The 21,163-nt window shown below is 40.4% G+C and overlaps 1 protein-coding gene across 6 annotated transcripts in view; it reads right to left on the reverse strand.

Annotated features, from left to right (window-relative positions):
* The window catches only part of kalrna (kalirin RhoGEF kinase a), a 747,932-nt gene that overhangs the window by 39,173 nt on the left and 687,596 nt on the right, over positions 1–21,163 (reverse strand). For 4 of the 6 annotated variants that reach the window (XM_063052242.1, XM_063052243.1, XM_063052245.1 and 1 more), the window contains 2 exons: positions 18,066–18,307; positions 10,033–11,681 (listed from right to left, as the gene is read on the reverse strand). In XM_063052242.1, coding sequence (XP_062908312.1) covers positions 11,430–11,681; positions 18,066–18,307 — 494 coding nt within the window. In that variant the 3' untranslated portion in view covers positions 10,033–11,429. Of the gene's footprint in view, positions 1–7,969; positions 8,030–10,032; positions 11,682–17,999; positions 18,308–21,163 lie in introns of those variants that run through there. The other 2 variants (XM_063052247.1, XM_063052244.1) reach the window with 2 other exon arrangements.

Below are 21,163 nucleotides of genomic sequence, written 5' to 3' on the forward strand. Positions count from 1 at the left end.
AGTAGTGAGGACCAAGAAGTCATGGACAAGGGGAGCACAGGAGCACCTAAGGGTCTGCTTTGAATCAATGGACTGGACTGTATTCATGAATTCACCTTCGAACCTGGATGAGTATGCTGCAGTTGTTACCGACTTCATTAAAACCTGTGTGGATGAGAGTGTGCCTACAAAGATGTACTGTACATTCCCAAACCAAAAGCCTTGGATGAACCAGGAGGTACGTTGTCTGCTGAAGGCTAGATCTGTGGCATTCAAGTCTGGCGACTCAGGCCTGTACCAGAAAACCAGGTATGATTTGCGGAGGGCTTTTTCCAAGGGTGAAGAGACAATTTCGAATGAGGTTGAAGGTGACATCAGATGCACAGCAACTCTGGCAGGGTTTGTAAGACATTACTTCCTACAAAGCAAAACCCAATAGCATGAATGGCAGCGATGCTTCACTACCAGATGAACTCAATGCCTTCTATGCCCACTTTGAAAGGGTGAACACAACTACAGCTGTGAAGATCCCTGCTGCACCTAATAACCCTGTGATCTCTGTCTCAGAGGCTGATGTTAGGCTGTCTTTAAAGAGAGTGAACCCTCGCAAGGCAGAAGGTCCTGATGGAGTACCTGGTAAGGCTCTGAAAACCTGTGCCAACCAACTAGCGGGAGTATTCAAGGACATTTTCAACCTCTCACTGCTATGGACAGAAGTTCCCACTTGCTTCAAAAAGGCAAGAATTATACCAGTGTCTAAGAAAAATAATGTGAGCTGCCTTAATGACTATTGCAAGGTCCACTCACATTGACAGTAATGAAATGCTTTGAGAGGTTGGTCATGACTAGACTGAACTCCTGCCTCAGCAAGGACCTGGACCCATTGCAATTTGCCTATCGTCACAATGGGTCAATGGCAGACACAATCTCAATGGCTCCTCACATGGCTTTAGACCACCTGGACAACACAAACACCTATGTCAGGATGCTGTTCATTGACTATAGCTCAGCATTTAATACCATCATTCCCACAATCCTGATTGAGGAGTTGCAGAACATGGGCCTCTGTACCTCCCTCTGCAATTGGATCCTTGACTTCCTAACTGGAAGACCATAATCTATGTGGATTGGTGATAACACGTTCTCCTTGCTGATGATCAACCCTGGCGCACCTCAGGTGTGTGCTTAGCCCACTGCTCTACTCTCTATATACACATGACTGTGTGGCTAGGCATAGCTCAAATACCATCTATAAATTTGCTGACGATACAACCATTGTTGGTAGAATCTCAGATGGAGACGAGAGGGCATAAAGGAGTGTGATATGCCAACTAGTGGAATGGTGCCGCAGCAACAACCTGGCACTCAACGTCAATATGACGAAAGAGCTGATTGTGGACTTCTAGAAGGGTAAGACGAAGGAACACATACCAATCCTCATAGAGGGATCAGAAGTGGAGAGAGTGAGCAGCTTCAAGTTCCTGGGTGTCAAGATCTCTGAGGATCTAACCTGGTCCCAACATATCAATGTAGTTATAAAGAAGGCAAGACAGTGGCTCTACTTCATTAGGAGTTTGAAGAGATTTGGCATTACAACAAATACACTCAAAAACTTCTACAGATGTACTGTGGAGAGCATTCTGACAGGCTGCATCACTGTCCGGTACAGAGGGGCTACTGCACAGTACCAAAAGAAGCTGCAGAGGGTTGTAAATTTAGTCTGCTCCATCCTGGGTACTAGCCCACAAAGTACCCAGGACATCTTCAGGGAGTGGTGTCTCAGAAAGGCAGCGTCCATTATTAAGGACCTCCATCACCCAGGGCATGCCCTTTTCTCACTGTTACCATCAGGTAGGAAGTATAGAAGTCTGAAGGCACACACTCAGCGATTCAGGAATAGCTTCTTACCCTCTGCCATCCAATTCCTAAATGGACATTGAACCCTTGGATATTACCTCACTTTTTAAAGCACATAACATTTCTGTTTCTTGCACATTTTTTAATTTATTCAATATATGTATACTGTAATTGATTGACTTAATATTATTATTATTTTTTTCTCTTCTATATTATGTATTGCATTGAACTGCTGCTGCTAAGTTAACAAATTTCATGTCACATGCTGGTGATAATAAACTGATTCTGATTCTGATTCAGTGGTTTGAAGGAGGATGTTTCTATGGATTCAGTAATGATGTGGCTGGGACATCTTCAAAATCTTATGATTTGGAAATGGTGAATCAAGGTATGGGACAAGGTTTGCAATGATGGTGGAGATTAACTAGGGCGAAGGCATGTAGTATTTCATTCAATAGGTATGCTGTCTTGATGGCTAAAGTATGGAGCTTGAAAAAGTTATGAAGACTTTTCACCACATAGTTCAGGCAACATGAGTTGGAGGACCAAGAGCAAAGTTAGAAAGCCCTAATTAATTAAGATAGTTTTGTTCTACAAATATTTAGAGGGAACTCCTACCATTTTTGTAAGCAGGCTGTCAGACCAAAACTATGGTAGATGTGAATCAAAGCAAAGCAATAGGGAATTCATTAGCACACACGGGAAACTAATTCCGTATGAATGAATGATGTGACCAACTGGCTGAATATAAAAAAGAAAAAAACTATGAGTTATCCTGGAAGTAATTGAATAGGACACCAAGAGCTGAGATGCAGTTGTGCATAGTATTATGCTATTCCAATGAGGCAAAAAAGAAATAAAATTGCTTTAATAAAATATCTCATCACATCCTCAGTGTTTTCGAAAGTATTTTGCACCAATGGATTTTCTTTGAATAGAAGCTTCTATTATTTTAAGAATTCTGGCTGACAATCTATGCCAACAATTGGGGGAAAGATTAAACATAATTGGTGTCATAAGAATCACCTGAAGAGGCCATTCAGTCCCTTGTCCCCTTGCAGGTGAAACAGAAAACTGTCCCACCTATCCCACCTTCCAGAAATTGATCTATAGAATTGCAGTCCAGTGCTCTTCCATTACACATGCAGACAATTTCCAAATGTGTTGAGAGATTTCTACCTTCCTTTTATGCAGTAATTTCCAGACACTCTACTGCCCTCTGGGTGAAATTTGTTTTCCTCAACTCCCCTAATCCTTCTATCAATCACTTTATACCTCTGCTCTGTGCTTTGCTTTGCAAAGTCCTTCCTACTCATTCTCAGGAGATTGCTGCTAGTTGATCGTGTGGATAGCCGGCGGCTTTATCCCAGGGCGGAAATGGCTAACACGAGGGGGCATAGTTTTAAGGCGCTTGGAAGTAGGTACAGAGGGGATGTCAGGGGTAAGTTTTTCACACAGAGAGTGGTGAATGAGTGGAATTCATTGCCAGCGATGGTGGTAGAGGCGGATACAATAGGGTCTTTTAAGAGACTCTTAGATAGGTACATGGAGCTTAGAAAAACAGAAGGCTATGCGGAAGGGAAATTCTAGGCAGTTTCTAGAGTAGATTACATGGCTGGCACAACATTGTGGGCCGAAGAACCTGCAATGTCCTGTACATTTGTATGTTCTATGTAGTTCTATATACAGGTTGAGTATCCCTTATCTGAACATCCAAAAATTTTCGAATTCTGAAATATTTTTGAGTGCTGACATGAGGTCACAAATGGAAAATTCCACAAGGTTCCCAGACAATGCTCAGGTCTCTGCATAGAAACATAGAACACCTACAGCACAATAGAGGCCTTTCGGCCCACAAAGTTGTGCCGAACATGTTCCTACCTTAGAAGTTACTAGGCTTACGTATCACCCTCTATTTTTCTAAGCTCCATGTACCTATCCAAAAGTCTCTTAAAAGACCCTATCATATCTATCTCCACCACCGTTGCCGGCAGCCCATTCCACGCACTCACCACTCTCTGAGTAAAAAACTTACCCCTGACATCTCCTCTGTACCTACTCCCCAGCACCTTAAACCTGTGTCCTCTTGTGGCAACCATTTCAGCCCTGGGAAAAAGCCTCTGACTATCCACACGATCAATGCCTCTCATCATCTTATACACCTCTATCAGGTCATCTCTCATCCTCTGTCTCTCCAAGGAGAAAAGGCCGAGTTCACTCAACCTATTCTCATAAGGCATGCTCCCCAATCCAGGCAATATCCTTGTAAATCTCCTCTGAACCCTTTCTATAGTTTCCACATTCTTCCTGTAATGAGGTGACCAGAACTGAGCACAGTACTCCAGGTGGGGTCTGACCAGGGTCCTATATAGCTGCAACATTACCTCTTGGCTCCTAAATTCAATTCCACTATTGATGAAGGCCAAAACACCGCACACCTTCTTAACCACAGAGTCAACTCTGGCATTAGATAGTTCTGAGAAGTGACCTCACATGAACAGAAGGGAATGAAAAATAGAAAAACACTGCATAAAGGGAAAATGAAGATCTCGAGCCTGTATTGAAAAAGTGGATTTTTCAGCATTGGAGTGAACATATGCCACAATGGTATGCAGAACATGAAACAAGCAAAGACATATCACATGATAAACTGAAAATTGAAGGTAATTGTGAATATTCAGTAGGCTGGTTGCAGAAATTTAAGAGCAGGCACTGCATTAAATTTTTAAATATTTGTGATAATGCGTCTACTGATCACAAAGCAGCAGAGAAATTCATTGATGAGTTTGTCAAGATAGTTGCTGATGAAAATCTAACACCAGAACAAGTCTACAATGCTGATTGTTTTTATACCTTACATAAAACCTAAAAAAATTTAAAATACAAACACGAGGAAATCTGTAGATGCTGGAATTTCAAGCAACACATATAAAAAATACTGGTGAACGCAGCAGGCCAGGCAGCATCTATAGGATCCTGAGACAAAGGGTCTCAGTCCGAAACATCGACTGTACCTCTTCCTATAGATGCTGCCTGGCCTGCTACATTCACCAGAATTTTTTATGTGTGTTGCTTAAAATACAAATACAGTGCACTGTAATCTTTTAATCAAAACATGGCATTGGAGGTGGAAACTCGAAGCTTGTCGTTGTCTGTTGTTGTTCAACAGCTGATTCAGGTATTCTCCGATACTATGCTGCTTTTGTTACCCTGCACACATTATATTCTCATTACATTAACGGTATGTAATAATTTTTATTGTTAACTACATGTGTGATGAACAAGTGCTTAATAACGACTGCTAACCGGTAGCACATAAGTTCAGAGTTGGAAATGATGGCAATCCCAAGCTATCTCATTATACATTCCAAAATCTGAAACACTTTTGGTCCCAAGCATTTCAGGTACGAGGTACTCAATTTGTCTCTCCACAGCTCCCTCTTGTGTCTAGGTAAAAAAACACAGCCTGTCAAGCAACACACACTAAATGTTGAAAGGAACAGGCAAAATCTATGGACGAGAGTACAGTTGACATTTTAGGTCCAGACCCTTCAGCAGGACTGGAGAAAAAAAGATGAGCAGTAGATTTAAAAGGTACTCATCATCTTGTTTTCTCCTGTCCTGCTGAAGGGTTTTGTCCCGAAACATTGACTGTACTCTTTTCCATCGATGCTGCCTGGCTTGCTGAGTTCCTCCAGTATTTTGTGTGTGTTGCTTGGATTTCCAGCACCTGCAGATTTTCTCTTGTTTGTGACAACCTATCCAATCTTTCCCATAGTTAAAACCTTCAGAAAAAAATTATAACTTTTCTTCACTCCTCCTCTAGAGCAATCACATCTTTCATGTAAAATTGGGACTAGAAAGATACACAGTGCCCTTAATCAATATTGTATGCAATTCAAGTAAAATGTCTGGACAGCTGGAAACAGACTGCTGGAAGATCTCGGAGGGTCAAACAACATCTGTGGCGGGAAATAGATAGTCAATGTTTGGGGTCGAGATCCTTCATCCGGACCAGTTCCTCCAGCTTTTGTTTTTGTTCCAGATTCCTGCATCTGTGGTCTCTTGTGTCTTCTGTCCCCGCTGTTCATTTCTATGCCTCAGGTAATTCGGAAAGTGATGCCTTATTTCCTTTTAACCAGGCTCGCTATGTTTGGGATTTGTGGATATACATGATTCTTAACTTTTCTCAAAACTCTCACATTTATCATATATTCCTTTGCCTTACTTTACCCTCCAAACATGACTATTGGCTGTGTAACATGTTTCAGGCGTCTTTGCCAAGTGATTTGGCAGAAAAAAACTGTTTTGCAGCACGTGTTACACACAGTTTCTTCAGATACTCAGCAGTGAAATCTGATCTGCTTAAAGAAACACTTGAGACTTCCACCGGGAGGGCTTTGCCCTATTTTTCTGAATATCTTAGCCTACAACAGAGCCAGACAATCTAGATTTTCTCTGTTTCCTGTAATTATGAGCTACTTCCTGGGGTTGCAAATAGAACCTACATTCACTGACATTATCCAAGTAATACTGGGATCCATTTTGAAATTGGCCTGCCTTCTCTTTAAGCTGTCTTTAGTTTGCATTTGTTGTTGAAGGAAGAGATATGCCAGGAACAGAGCTAAGGGACGTGACATTTTTAATTCTAACTTAGTTAAAATATGATAATTCTTGCACTAGGAATAGAACTATTTGTTCTCTTGAAGAATCTTTGACCTGAGATGTTAAGTCTGTTTCTCTTTCTACAGATGCTGCCTGAGTATTTCTAGCAATTTGTGTTTTCATTTCAGTACTGATGGTCATACATATTTCCAAGATTCTATGTATTAAATAATTTCAATTTTCACACTAAGGTCTTTTCACACATTAAATCAAATTGAAATCTTGCAGATGCAGTTAAGTAATACATTCAACACTACTAATAGTTTCCATTAATCTTGCTGAAATACCAAATATAGACCAATGCAAAGTTAACTATTTGTCTTGTTTTCTTCAAGGTAATACAAGAACAATTAACACAATCTACAGTAAAGGAGAGTAAAAAATTATTGTGCTACATTTCATTATGCAGTCTTCTAAAGACTGCTCTTTGACTGATGAAACGGAAGGCAAGGGCATCCATCCTCTCCAAATTTGTGATTCAGATGGGGTGGCGGGGTGGAGATACATTGCTACCAAAGGAAGGGCAGGGTGCTCCTTCTCTCCGATAACCTGCTGGTCATCCTTGGGCAAAGTGTAGCACCTGCTTAGACCCCGTTTAGGGTCGCATGAAGCCATGGGATGATTGTATGAGCAGCCGGTGCATATCACAAGTCCTGGTTATGCGACTACTGACGACAGGCGGACAATCTCTGAAGAGTATCACCCATCTTGTAAAGACACTGCCCAGAAGAAAGCAATGGCAAACCACTTCGGTAGAAGAATTTGCCAAGAATGATCATGGTCATAGAAAGACCATGATTGCCCATGTCGTACACAAGGCACATGATGATGTTGATGATAAGCATTAGATGTTCGAAGAATTTGTCTGGTGGTGAATGACTTTCTTGAAGGTGATGGAAACCCAGAAATTAACCTTTGCTCCTTACTTCTCCCAAAAGGCCAAGTACCTCATCTAGTTTAATTTCTTACCTAGAAGTCTGGTTGAAATCAATTGTGCATCTTTGAAGATTTTACATTTATTTATATCACACTCAAATAATCCTATAAGCAAAAAAATGAAAGTCAATAATGCAACTCTCCATCTTATAGAAGAAAAAGAAAATTGTGGCTTGATTATCATTGGTCCTTGATTATCAATATTTTGTGGGTGGCCATGGTAGTACAGTGGTTAGCACAATGCTTCATAGTACAGGCAATCCGGGTTCAATTCCCATTGCTGCCTGTAAGGAATTTGTATGTTCTCCCCAAGATTGTGTGGGTTTACTCCGGGTGCTCCGGTTTCCTCCCACAGTCCAAAGACGTACCAGTTAGTAGGTTAATTGGTCATTGTAAATTGTCCCGTGATTAGGCTAGGATTAAATCTGGGGATTTCTGGGCGGCGCGCCTCGAAGGCCAGAAGGGCCTATTACATGCTGTATCTCAGTTAAATAAAAAAAATAAAAAGCACAAGCAAAATAGTTGTTACTACCTCCATGCTAGTTTTAGGATCAAGATCATCACATTCGGATTCCTCAGAACTGTTAGACTCCTTTTGTGCAGCATGAGGAAAAAAAGAACAAAACCAATATTAGAAGAGTGGTTAGTGAAATTGCATGTTTGTAAACAATTCTACTTTAAAGCCAAATCCAGTGCAGGAGTCAGTAAAACCACAAATCACATGCACACACACACAGTCTTATTTCTACATTGCAACACATCTAATCAAGAAATGTAACAAATTAGAAAGTTTCACACTTGCTCAATATCTGGAATGTATATTTGGCAATAAACATTTAGGAAAATTGATGAAGACACAGCACTATACACTCATCCCTAAATGATATCCAACTGGTTGTTGGGTTCCGTAATTTCCAATACTGATCACTGACATGTCATTACACAAAGACCCTTGAAAATGGCCACTTTAGAACTGTAGCACATGGAATCAGACAGGAGGTTACATATATGGGAATGGGGACTGCAGTCATAGAAAAGTACAGCACTGAAACAGACCCTTTGGCCCATCTAGTCCATGTCAAAGCCATTTTAGCTGCCTACTCCCATTCACCAGCACCAGAACCATAGCCCTCCATATCCCTACCATCCATGTACCTATCCAAACTTCGCTTAAATGTTGAAATCAAACTTGCATGCACCATTTATACTGGCAGCTTGTTCCACACTCCCACAAACTTCTGAGTGAAGAAGTTTCCCCTCATGTTCCACTTAAACTTTTTTGCCTTTCACCCTTAACTCATGATCTCTGGTTGTAGTCCTACCTAACCTCGGTGAAAACATCCTGCTCGCATTTACCCTATCTATACCCCTCATAATTTTGTATATCTCTATCAAATCTCCTCTCAATCTTCTACATTGTAAGGAATACAGTCCTAACCTATTCAATCTTTCCGAATAACTTAGGTCCTCCTGACAGGGCAGCATTTTTGTAAATTTTCTAACTTATTACACCTTTCCTGTAGGTAGGTGACCAAAACTACACACAATACTCCAAAACAGGCCTCACTAACGTCTTACAAAATTTCAACATAACATCCCATCTCCTGTACTCAACACTTTGACTTATGAAGGTCAATGTGCCAAAAGCTTTCTTTACTTACATATCAACCTGTGACACCACTTTCAATGAATTATGGATCTGTATTCCCAGATCCCTTTGCTCCACTGCCCTCCTCGGTGCCCTACCATTCACTGTGTAAGACCTATCCTGGTTGGTCCTACTGAAGTGCAACACCTCACATTTGTCTGCATTAAATTCCATCTGCCATTTTGAGGATGGCACACATTTGAAATGGGTGTAATATTTTAAAAGTTATTGTAGGAGAAGTTTCATTGTAAAACTAGAAATTATTAAAGTTATTCGCTTGAAGTCCATCCTTAGAATAGCCAAATGGACCTGGAAGACAACTTTAGTTTTCTAAGGAAGTGTTCTTCAGTACCTTGAGTGAGCTCACACTTTTACACAGAGTAAGATACCAGACAGCAAAGTTGTTAAAAAAAAACTTTTAATTTATTCACAATTCCAGCGAAAGCAGAAAATACACTGTGTTCTCAGAACTCCAGACACACCACAATCTGTATGATAAACAGAGGTGACTCTTTGTGATAACAGATCATCAGTATTATTACTGTCAACAATGAGGTTTCTGCTCCTGATGCTATTGTTATTGATAGGCTGCTGAAGTAGGCTGATGTTTGAATGTCAGGCAGCAAGGATTGTATTTACTCTAATCAGATTTAGTCTAGTGAATTGGATTTAGAGTTTGATGCATAATTCACCACTGAATCAGTAATGTTAATTTTGTTCAGTGGAAGATTGGTCAGAAAAACCTGCTTAACAGTGAATGATGAATGTATTAATTCACCGATTGTACCAGGAAAATCTGCATTGTAGAGGTAATATTGCTCGCTTCACCACTCTAGAAAATAAAAGTTTTACATTTGGCATCAATTATTTTAATTCTTCTGGAATAATAATGTAGCCGGTAATCTGTGAATAACCCCACAGGAGCAATGCCTTGAATCAGGATCTAATAATAGTGTGAATGTGCAGCTCCTAAATGTCGACTTACTCACATTAACAGAGGCCTTGTTGGTCAGAATTTCCTTGGGTTTACGAGCATCAGTTTCAAACCTCCCTTCATTTTTCCCACTGTTCTCCTTTTCTCCTCGTTTTCTCAAATGCAGTGATGTATGCCAAGAACATGACTTCCTGTTGTACCAAAAAATGCACCAAATAACTTGAATATCTTAGGCTTCTGATGGATACGGGACTAAAAACAATCCACTTCATTTCCAAAATCCTGGTAGCCATCAGTAGAAAAAAAAACATAGTATGCTCTCAAATCAAATTCTATCAAGATGTCTTATTTCCTCTGGTAGAAAAACTAACGGACTTAGCAAGAAGCACGTCTCGGATTAGGCAGTCTTTAACCTTTCTCTGCTCTGCATCACACAATCTCACAAGATCTACGTTAATGTTTTGCATTTCCTTCAAGACTCATTGATAATGCACTTTTAACAGTCTATAATGTAAACAGGTTGAAAAAGGCAAAAAGTGTTGGCAAAAAGATGATTTTTTTTATCAAAACCAACAAATAAAATGAAATACTGGTATTGGTCACAATGTGATCTGAAGCTGAAAGACAGGTGTCCAGGTAAGCTCTAAACATCCATTGAATTCAGGGAATAAGTGCTCTAGGGTGCAACAATTATGAGTCTCTATAACTGTTTCACCTCTAACCACTGCACTTTAGAACTGAGCAGAACAACTTTTACCATTTAACTTAATTAAAACATGCTCATATTCAAATTTATTTTACATATTTAAAATACATTTATTATTAGTTACATTACAGGTACAACAAAGAGAATTCTGACTATATTGCACAACCTGACTATTTATATGGGCTTATTAAATAGTGCAAAATATTTTTGTACAGGAATGTATTAGTCGGAGACCTGGCAAAACAAAAAAAAAAGAAATGTTTTTTTTACAATATGCTGTCAATAACTTTGAAATTAAAAGAAAATTTAAAAAAATACATGCTGTACAAATTGCCATAGACAACAATTTCTCTCCAGCAGGAGAAGTTAGGCCTCAATTCAACATTAGGCCTCGTGCCAAATGTTTATAAAATTCAAAACAAACATATTAGTAACACAATATAAACATAATTCCAGTCCAGTCATATCCACATCAGTGTTGTAAGGGTTAACATAAAACGTGCCAGGACTGCATACTTGTCACTTGCATTACAAATATTAACAGAAAAAAGAGCCTTCAGACATAGCTCTGCTAAGCTGAAGATCCAGCATTCACTGGGTATTTTTGAAGTTTGCTCCAACGGCCTTGTGGTTAAACTCAGGAGGGAAAACCCGGCATCTCTTTCTTTACATCCACATACTGCTTCCAGGGCAGCACCTGGCACTTACTTGATGCTTCCTTCGTCAGTCTCTGTGGAGTAGTCACTGGTGTAACTCAGGATAAAGCCTGGAATCCACCCTTCAGCAGCGGGGGAGTGTTCATTTGCAGGCCGGTACACCAGGAACATGTTTTGCTGGTTAATGGCAAGAACCTGAACCATCTCGCCCTGAAACACGCAGATCTCATTCTCCTTCACTGCGGCATAATCTTGGGTGACCAACATGGTAGAGGTCCCATTGCATCCAGCAGTGTTATTCTGTGCAAAGCAAACAGCATCCAATTAGAATTCACTGTCTGCGTTCATAGTCTGAGATGGTAGTTTTATCAAACTTTAATCTTCAGGAAAGTGGGTTTAAAAAATAATCCACAAAAATGAGAGAATATTTAATCTACATCATAAAATTCAATAAGGTTTCCTTTATCGCTGATTTGATTTGTAATATTTTAATACGTAATTTGGAGATGTCCCCCTCTTAAATATTGTGCATTTAAGAAAAACTATTCACAAATAATACATTCCCTATTAAATGTAGAATAAGCCTTGCCACCCAACTATCTTGTGAGACAATACAATACTTTGTTTATCTGCACATCTCTTATTTAGTTACCATATTTAAAATAGTCCAAGTCATCATCCACTTGCTCACCAATGCATGAAAAAGAATGGGCCTTCCGCTCAATTGTCACAAGAAAAACAGTACTTGTTGTATAACGTTACCTGCTGACAATAAATGAAGGTTCATGATGTGTCCCTGGAAAATGCTGACAGTTTCTTATATAGCTGAGACATATCTCAGTAAGGGAAGTGCTCAGTAAGGAATTCATTGTCGCCCTTCAGTGTGTCAGCACAACTTTGGTCAATTGAGGGGAAAAGTACCAGAAGATCAATCTCTCAAATTGGTAAAAGAAATTATAGTCCTCTGGTCAACATTGATCCCTGCCCTCCTATATGCTTCTGTGACCTACTTAGGGTAGGCATCCCAGTGCAGTGGAAAGATAGCAGCAAAAACTTCCAAATTCACGAAAAGGAAAGGTGAAGGAAAGGTGAATAAATAATATCAGTGGCTTCTCCCAGGCACCACCCCCCCCCCCCGCCAGTATCTAGTCCTTAACTGCACTAAATTGAATTGGTAAAATGTTCACGTGCTGGACACCAAATTGCTGAAACAGACAATCCACTTTGAGCTCTGTCATGACTACCAGTTAAACAGAAGGAAATATTTAAGGATATGCTTATAGCCTCCTTCAAAAATTTGAAGCATCATGACTAGCTCTAGGAAGTCCTTGGTCCACAACTACACAGAATACTGAAGACACATTCCATATGATCTTGACAGCCTCAAGTCTATGCCTTGGCAGCCCACACAGAAGGAAAGCATCGCCTTGAGGGCGAGCCCAATCAGTCCACACAGGCATCTACTGCCCCAATTGTGGAAGGCTCTGCATTTCCCAATTGGCTTCATTGAAACACAATGTGGTAGTGCCTGAGAATAAAATCTGAACTAACTGCAGGAAAGGAAATGCTTGCCACCTGCACATCATTCTCATTGTTATTTACTGAATTTAAATCTAATTACATCAACGCATTTATAATCTGTACTAAGATCTGCAGAGTAGGGCTACAGATGAGAGAAGACAGAACTTTACTTTCAATATTGATATACGTCCATTTCCAGAAATTACTCAAAATCCCCGTCTATTCCTCTTGCAGGATGACCCTGACATTGACTTTGCATGTGCATGGGCGATGGTGATCCCTGCTGTACGTTGTAGACATCAGCTTAGTTATTTAAAACAGAATATTGCCTTTGAATCCTTCAAATGCACCTTACGGACTTTCGTTTTCTTGGCTTCCTGAATTTTGAAAGGGCAATAGACACCCATTCTCACCTCTACCCACCTTCGCTGTAGATCCAGCGCAGTAGATGCAAATAGAAGAAGAATAAACTTGAATTTTGCGGTTGTACCTTCTTACAAGGTTAACATTGAATTATGGTACTTAGAACACAAGAATGATCAAAGAGTCTTAGAAAACCACAGCACAGAAACAGGCCCTTCCGCCCCTTCAGTCTGTGCTGAACTATTATTCTGCTGAGCCCCATCGACCTGCAACAACACCATCCACCTCCCCTCCATGTAGATATCCAAATTTCTCTTAAATGTTGAAATCAAACTTGCATCACCACTTCCGACGGCAGCTCATTCCACTCTCTCACCACCTTCTGAGTGAAGAAGTTTCCCCTCATATTCCCCTTAAATATTTCAACTTTTGCGCTTAACCATTGGCCTCTAGTTCTAGTCTCACCCAACCCCAGTGGAAAAAGCCTGCTTGGAATTACTCTAACTGCACCCCTCATAATTTTATATACCTCTATCAAATCTCCCCTCATTCTCCTACGGTCCAGGGAGTAAAGTCTGAGCCTGTTCCACCGCTTCCTATAACTCAAGTCCTGGCTACATTCTTGTTAATTTTTCCTGCACTTGTTCAATCATATTTATGTCTTTCCTTAGGTAGGTGACCAGAAGTGTACAAAATACTCCAAATTCAGCCTCACCATCATTTTCCACATAACATCCCAACTCTTGCACTTTGATTTATGAAGACCAATGTGCCAACAGCTCTCTTTATGTCCTATCTACCTGTGACATCACTTTCAAGGAATTATGGATGTGTATTCTCAGATCCCTCTGTTCTACTTCACTCCACAGTGCCCTACTGCTCACGTGTAAGTCCTACCTGGTTTGTCCTCCTAAAGTGCAACACCTCACACTTGTCTGCATTAAATTCCATCTGTCATTTTTCAGCCCATTTTTCCAGTAGGTCCAGATCCCAATGCAAGCTTTAATAGTCTTCCCTGCTGTCCATTACACTCCCAATCTTGGTGTCACCAGCAAATCTGCTGATCCAATTTACTACATTACCATCCAGATTGTTGATATGGATGACAAACAACAACAGACCCAGCATTGATCCCCGCGGCACACCACCAGTCACAGACCTCTAGTTAGAGTGGCCACCACTCTCTGGTTTCTCCCACAAAACCAATGTCTTATCCAATTTACTATCTCCACCTGAATGCCAAGTGACTGAACCTTTTTGACCAACCTCCCATGCAGGACCTTGCCAAAGATTAGGTTTGAAGTCAATATCTAACCACCGTGACTCTCAGCAAACACTGTGTTTTCACAGGAACATCAAAAATGTTTTGTTTTCTTCTTACTATCAGGCATTGATGTTTTAATTTCCAATAGATCCTGGCTAGGAAGTGGATAAGGATCAGGAGCTGCATTCCCCTCCACAGAGGAAAATACTGCAGCTTTAGAATCCACAGGGATATACGAACATAACAAATCAAAGCAGTGGGGCACTACTGGGCTGCTTCCTCTGTTCCACCATTCAATAAGATCACAGGCAATCTTGGCATTATCTTCCTGTACAAACCATAAATGCCTTAATTTCCCCAACATCGAAAAGCCTATTTGTCTTATATATGCTCAGTGACTGAGCCTCCACTTGGGTAGATATTCATGTCAGTTTAGTTCTGAAAGGGGGATCACTTTAAGACATTGAACCCCTGGTTCTAGATACTCCATTCAGGACAAACATCGTGACCACACCTAAAATTTTTACTTTATTCAACACGATCACCGATCATCTTTCCAGATTCTAAAGTGTAGGCCCAGTCTTCTAACTCTCTGCCCATAAATCAATTTGCTGCCAGAAAATAAACTGAGCGTGGCTGTCACGGTGGTTCTAGGTTTTCACGATCGAATTGTTACCGAGTGATCAAGCATCATTGGAGAAACTGGTCCAAGGCACGACTGGCTCTTCAGAAGGCACAGACAAATACCATATTTTGGGTAAAGAGCACCACAACGGTAGCACATGAAAGGCAAAATGTAAACTCAAGAAAGTCTGCAGATGCTGGGAATCCAAATCAAAATACACAAAATGCTGGAGGAACTGGTAGGTCAGGCGGCATCTGAAGATCAGGACTGCAGAAGGGTCTCAATCTAAAACATCAACTCTTTGTTCGTTTCCATGGATGCTGCCTGACCTGCTGAGTTCCTCCAGCACTTCCTGAAAGCCAAAACCATCCAAGAGCGAGTGGCACAGATTGAATAGGCAGTGTCTGCCAGGAGCAACCCATGGCAGGATAAGGACAATTCCAGTCCTCAGCATTCTGTGCAGAATGAGAAATTAACCAACTGCAACTCAGGTTTGAACACGCACAAGAGTAAAATGTGCATTCATGACTTTGTAACTAAACAGTAATAAGAGAGATTGTGTGTTATTATGTCACTATGATTTTAAAGTCAGTTCTGTAAGAAAATACATTTATTTGCACATTAGTGAATGTATTTGGCAGAATACTTAGAGGGGTGAGAGGGCTATTATGATGTAGCAAAATAGATAAAGAGTTTGAAAGAATATACTTTTATTTGAAGGTTAAGAGATTGAAGGAAAGAAATCAGGCAGTGGTATTAGGAGAGATGCCTTCAGTGATGACATTTGCTGTGATATCTTGGTCAATGCCATTGATTCTCCTTTGCTTGATACTGTGTTGCCCTCCTCCTCCACATAAAAAAAAGGTGTAGACTTTTATACCCATGTTCTGGTACAAAACTCTTCCAGTGAGTTAATGCCATGAGTGGCATAAAAGGGAAATCAGGTCATTGTGGAGTAAAATCCAATCAGAGATTCAAAGAACATTATCCAACCTTATAAGTCGTCATTACACATTTCTTGAATCATCAGTTATTATTTCTTACGAATCGCATTCCAATTCCACAGAGTAAAGCCACTCAGAGCTATTGGGTCACATTGGACACATACTCCCATGAATGGCTTTGATGGAACTTGATGGAAAATTTGCAGGAATTATGAAAAGATGGTCTGAAAAATCTGGAAATAATTTTTAATTACTAAGTAGGAGAAATTGCTGCCCAAAATTTTCTCAATCAGAAAAAAAAACACTGCTATTTATCACAAATATGCTGGAAATTCAGTCGTAGCATCTTGGTAACCTGAATGACTGAATGTTGGAAGGCTTTGCTCAACCATTTTGCCATTTGCAAGTTAACAAGCATCATTTGTATTGTGGATGTAGTCTGATTGAATGGTCATAGAGTCATGCAGCTTGAGAAGAGGCCCTTGCGCCCAACTGGTCCATAGCAACCAATATGGCCATACAAGCTAGACCCATTCACATGTGTTTGGTCCATAAACTCCAAGCTTTCCTGCCCATGTACCTGTTCAAATGTTTTTTTTTAAGTTGTTATCGTACTTCCTCTGGCAGTCATTCCATAAACTGATCATCCTTTCTGTAAAAATGTTGCCCTTCAATTCTCTATTAATTTTTTCCCCTCTCACCTTAAACCTATGCTGAATGGTTCTCGATTCCCCAACCTTGGAAAAAAGACCAAGTCCATTCACCCTATCTATGCCACTCATGATTTAATACACTTCTATAAGATTACCTTTCAGTCTACTACTCTCCAAGGGAAAAAAGTCCTAGCCTCCCTGTAATGCAGCCCCTTGAGTCCTGGCAACATCCTTGGATATCTTTTCTGCATTATTTCCAATTTAATATTAAAGTTTCCATAACAATGACCAAAGCGGAACACAATACTACACGAGTGGCCTCACAATCATCTTTTACAACCACAACATAACTTCCTAGCCTCAATACTCAGTTGCCATGAATGATGAACATCAGTGTCCCAAAATACTTCATCACCCTGTCTATCTGTAACTCAAATTTCAGGAAACATTGTACTTAAACTCAAAGCCCTTCTATCCTACAACTTCCCAGGCCCAACCACTTACTGTGAAAATCCTGACCAGTTACTGTGAAAGTCCTACCTTGATTTGCCTTACCAAAATTCAAAGCTTCACAATTATTTGAACTCCATGTGACATTCCTTAGCCCACTTACTCAGCTGATCAAGCTCTTTTAATTTGAACTGTTTTAAACACTTTGATGATATAAATCAGATGAGTTTAATTGTACAAGAACATTATAGTGATTTGACAACAATGAATCCGGTCTAAAATGTGGCAAGTCAAAATAACAATGTCTCGAAAGTGTTAAATTTTAGGGAAACCTTAGTAACGTTAAGAATTTCATATATATTGACTCCTCTCCAAATAACTTTTGGAACACATGAAGCTTAATTCCTTATATTATTGGGACTGTTTGAAGTGAGATAATTTGGACTGTAATTTGCAAAGGTCCCCCATCTTGGCTAGGGGAAGTTGAACAAGAATGCAAACTGGTCTTCAAAGTTTTAATTAATAATTTTATGTACACATTACATTATTACCCATTAATCCAATAATACAACTAATATTTATATTACTGTAAGTGTGTCACCATTCATGATCCGCTGGAAACAGATATTGTACTATTACAAATGTTTGATCATTTGTCTGGAGATTGTCCACATCATTAATTTAGAGTATTATTGTCATAATGAGTTTGCTGGAATGGTTGAACAAACTGAGGTAACATGCAATCACATCAATACTTTGGAATAATTAACCCAAAGTACTTGAGTTACTGATGCGCACCAGTGTTAATTCCTCTGGCTATCCATACGTTATGGAATTATGTTGAAGACTTTCTTGTGCAGGTACCTTGATTTGCTCAGAGTCTCCATAATGCTGATCTTCATCGATACTTGTAGTTCCATTGGAGGTAGATAGCTTTAACGGGGGAAGTGATGGACTGTGAACCGATGATTTGAGAGGCTTTTCAGATCCAGTCTGAGAAGAGGAGAGCGCTCTGATATTGGCCTGGGGTATCCTGCTTGCTTGTGTTTTCCCTAAGGGCTGTGGGCCACTTTCTCTTTTCATATACTCAATTGGCGATTGCAGTGCTATAACAAAGATGGAGAAATCGTGAGAGGATCTGGACACGTTTCAAACAGAACAGGAATGATTTGTAAAATATTCATTCATTTTCAATTTTATTAAAGTAGAATTAAGCATGGCATTGTCACAAACACAGCATTATTGAGATTCTCAGAGGTTAATAATATATTTCTCTATTAGACAGGCCACAATAGGCACAAGGGCAGATTTTGCAGATAGCTATGAATGAGTAGTGTGCACAAATTGTGAATATACGAACCGATTTCTCTGTGGAATTTACAAGGACTTTTGCTCTGGAACTTACTACTATTATTTTGGTACAGGGAGCCTGGGTCTGAAGAACAACAGTGTGTTGCTTCTACCCATCAGAGTAAAGACCTTTTACTGAATTATACAGACACTGAATAATAAAGTGCAAGGCAAATGTAAGTTAAAATGTTTTATTAAATAACGAATAAAGAGAGACAAAGAAAAAAATTGAAAAATATAAACACAATTTAAAAATATCAATGGTAACCAACGTTATCTCTATTTTTCTTAAACTCTGCGGCATCTTAAATTAACATTAAATGAAAGAAAATTCCAGTTGCATGGTAACAAAGGCTACACATGCAGGGTATTTTAGTCACTGAGCAGCCGTGCATTGCACAGTTTAGGGGGAAAAGTGGCTGTAACTAATGTGTAGAGTCATAACATAAATTCTATATTTTCATTGGTGTACATGTTTTTGCTTTTGCAGTAGAATCATACGTGTTCACTGTAGGAACGGGCTCTTCAGCCTATGATACCACCCACTGTACCTCACTACATTAATTCTATTTGCCCATAATAGGTACTCACTTTCTATACCTAACGATACAGTTCTTAAATGTTTTGAGAGTATGTGCCTCCACCATGTCTTTCGACAGCACATTCCAGACTTTATCTACCAAGAAGAGGGACATCTCTGATGCTTTGGAAAGGAAAGCCTCAATCTGAGAACAGATGCGGTGGAGACAAAGGAACTGAGAGAAGGGAATGGCATATTTCAGAGATGTCCTACTTCTTCAAAGAACTTGGTTTCCTTTTCTCTACATTGATGCTGTCCTCATCTGTATCTCCTCAATTTCCCAGGCATTTGCCCTGACCCTATCATCCCCCTGCTTTGCCAGGGATAGAGTTCCTCTTGTCCTTACCTACCGCCCCATGAGCCTCTGTATCCATCATATCATTTTCTGCAACTTCTGCCATCTTCAATGAGATCCTACCACCTCTCCCTCCCCCATTCTCTTTACTTCCCCCAATCCACTCTCCACTTTCTGCAAGGATCGCCTCCTTTGTGATTCCTTCGTGCATTTGTCCCTCCCCACTAATCTCCCTCCTGGCACACATCCCTGTAAGAGACAGAAATGCTACACCTGCCCATTCAGCTCCTCCCCAAATAGTCCTTCCAGGTGAAGCAACACGTCAACTGCAAATTTGTTGGGATCGTCTGGTGATCCTGATGGGGCCTCCTCTACATTGGTGAATTCTGAGGTAGATTGAGGACCACTTCGTTGAGCACCTTCGCTCCATCCGTAACAAGCAGGATTTCCTGGAGGTCAGTCACTTTAATTCCAATCTCCATTAGCATTCCAACATGGCCTCCTCTACTGCCACGGTGAAGCCACCTACAGGCAACATCTCATACTCTGTCTGGGTAGCCTCCAACCTGTTGGCATGAACATTGATTTCTCTAACTTTCAGTCATTTTTCCCTTCTTCTTTCCATTTCCCACTCTGGCTCCCCTCTTACCTCTTCTTCTCTCCTCACCTGCCTATCACCTCCTCCTTCCATGTTCCACTCTCCAATCAGATTCTTTGCTCTTCAGTCTTTTACCTTTTTCACCTATCACCTCTCAACCCCTCCCCCACCCACCTGGCTTCACCTATCACCTTCTAACTTGTACTCCTTTCTCTTTCCCTTACTTTCTTATTCTGGCTTCTTCCACCTTCCTTTCCAGGCCTAATGAAGGTTTTTGGTTTTTGCTTATTCCTTTCCATAGCTGCTGACTGACCTGCTGAGTTCCTCCAGTATTTTGTATGTGTGACTTTGGATTTCCATCATCTGCATAATCTTTTGTGCTTGATGCTTAATAATATTGAAAAAGAATCCACCACCTAAATGAATGGGACTCTATATTTGTAAACTGCTTGTTTCCTGGGCATGAAAGGCTCATTCATGGTCATGTTAGACATAGACATAGACATACTTTATTGATCCCGAGGGAAACTGAGTTTCGTTACAGCTGCATCAACCAAGAATAGAGCATAAATATAGAAATACAAGAACCACAAACAATCAAACAGCAATATGCAAACTATGCCAGATGGAAGTAAGTCCAGGACCAGTCTATTGGCTCAGGGTGTCTGACCCTCCACGGGAGGAGCTGCAAAGTTCGATGGCCGCAGGCAGGAACAACCTCCGATGATGCCCAGTGTTGTATCTCGGTGGAATATGGCCGGAGTCCAACAGCATAAAGTTCAATATCCGGGCTACAAACACGTTCCTCGATCGTAATAGGACCAGGATTGCACCATCCGTTGTTAACCAGAACAGCAAGCCCCCAACTCCTTTACGCTTACCGCTCTCAGTGCACTTCCGGTCAGCCCGAACGGTCTGGAAGCCCTCCATGGAAAAGTTTTGGTCGGGTATGTCCACGTGCAGCCCAAGTGGAGAACTCCTCTTCTCCATAAGTCTCTGTTGTCTCGACCCGGTTGATTAAAACAAGTACTCTGTGAACTACTTGAGTGAAACTTGTGGTGAGATTAATGTTCAAGTGCATAACTATTGAGTTCCTAGATATGATTTAACAGTGGGATGTTATTATAACAAAACCTACA

The sequence above is a fragment of the Mobula hypostoma genome, chromosome 6 (assembly GCF_963921235.1).
Source record: "Mobula hypostoma chromosome 6, sMobHyp1.1, whole genome shotgun sequence".
Lineage (NCBI taxonomy): Eukaryota > Metazoa > Chordata > Chondrichthyes > Myliobatiformes > Myliobatidae > Mobula > Mobula hypostoma.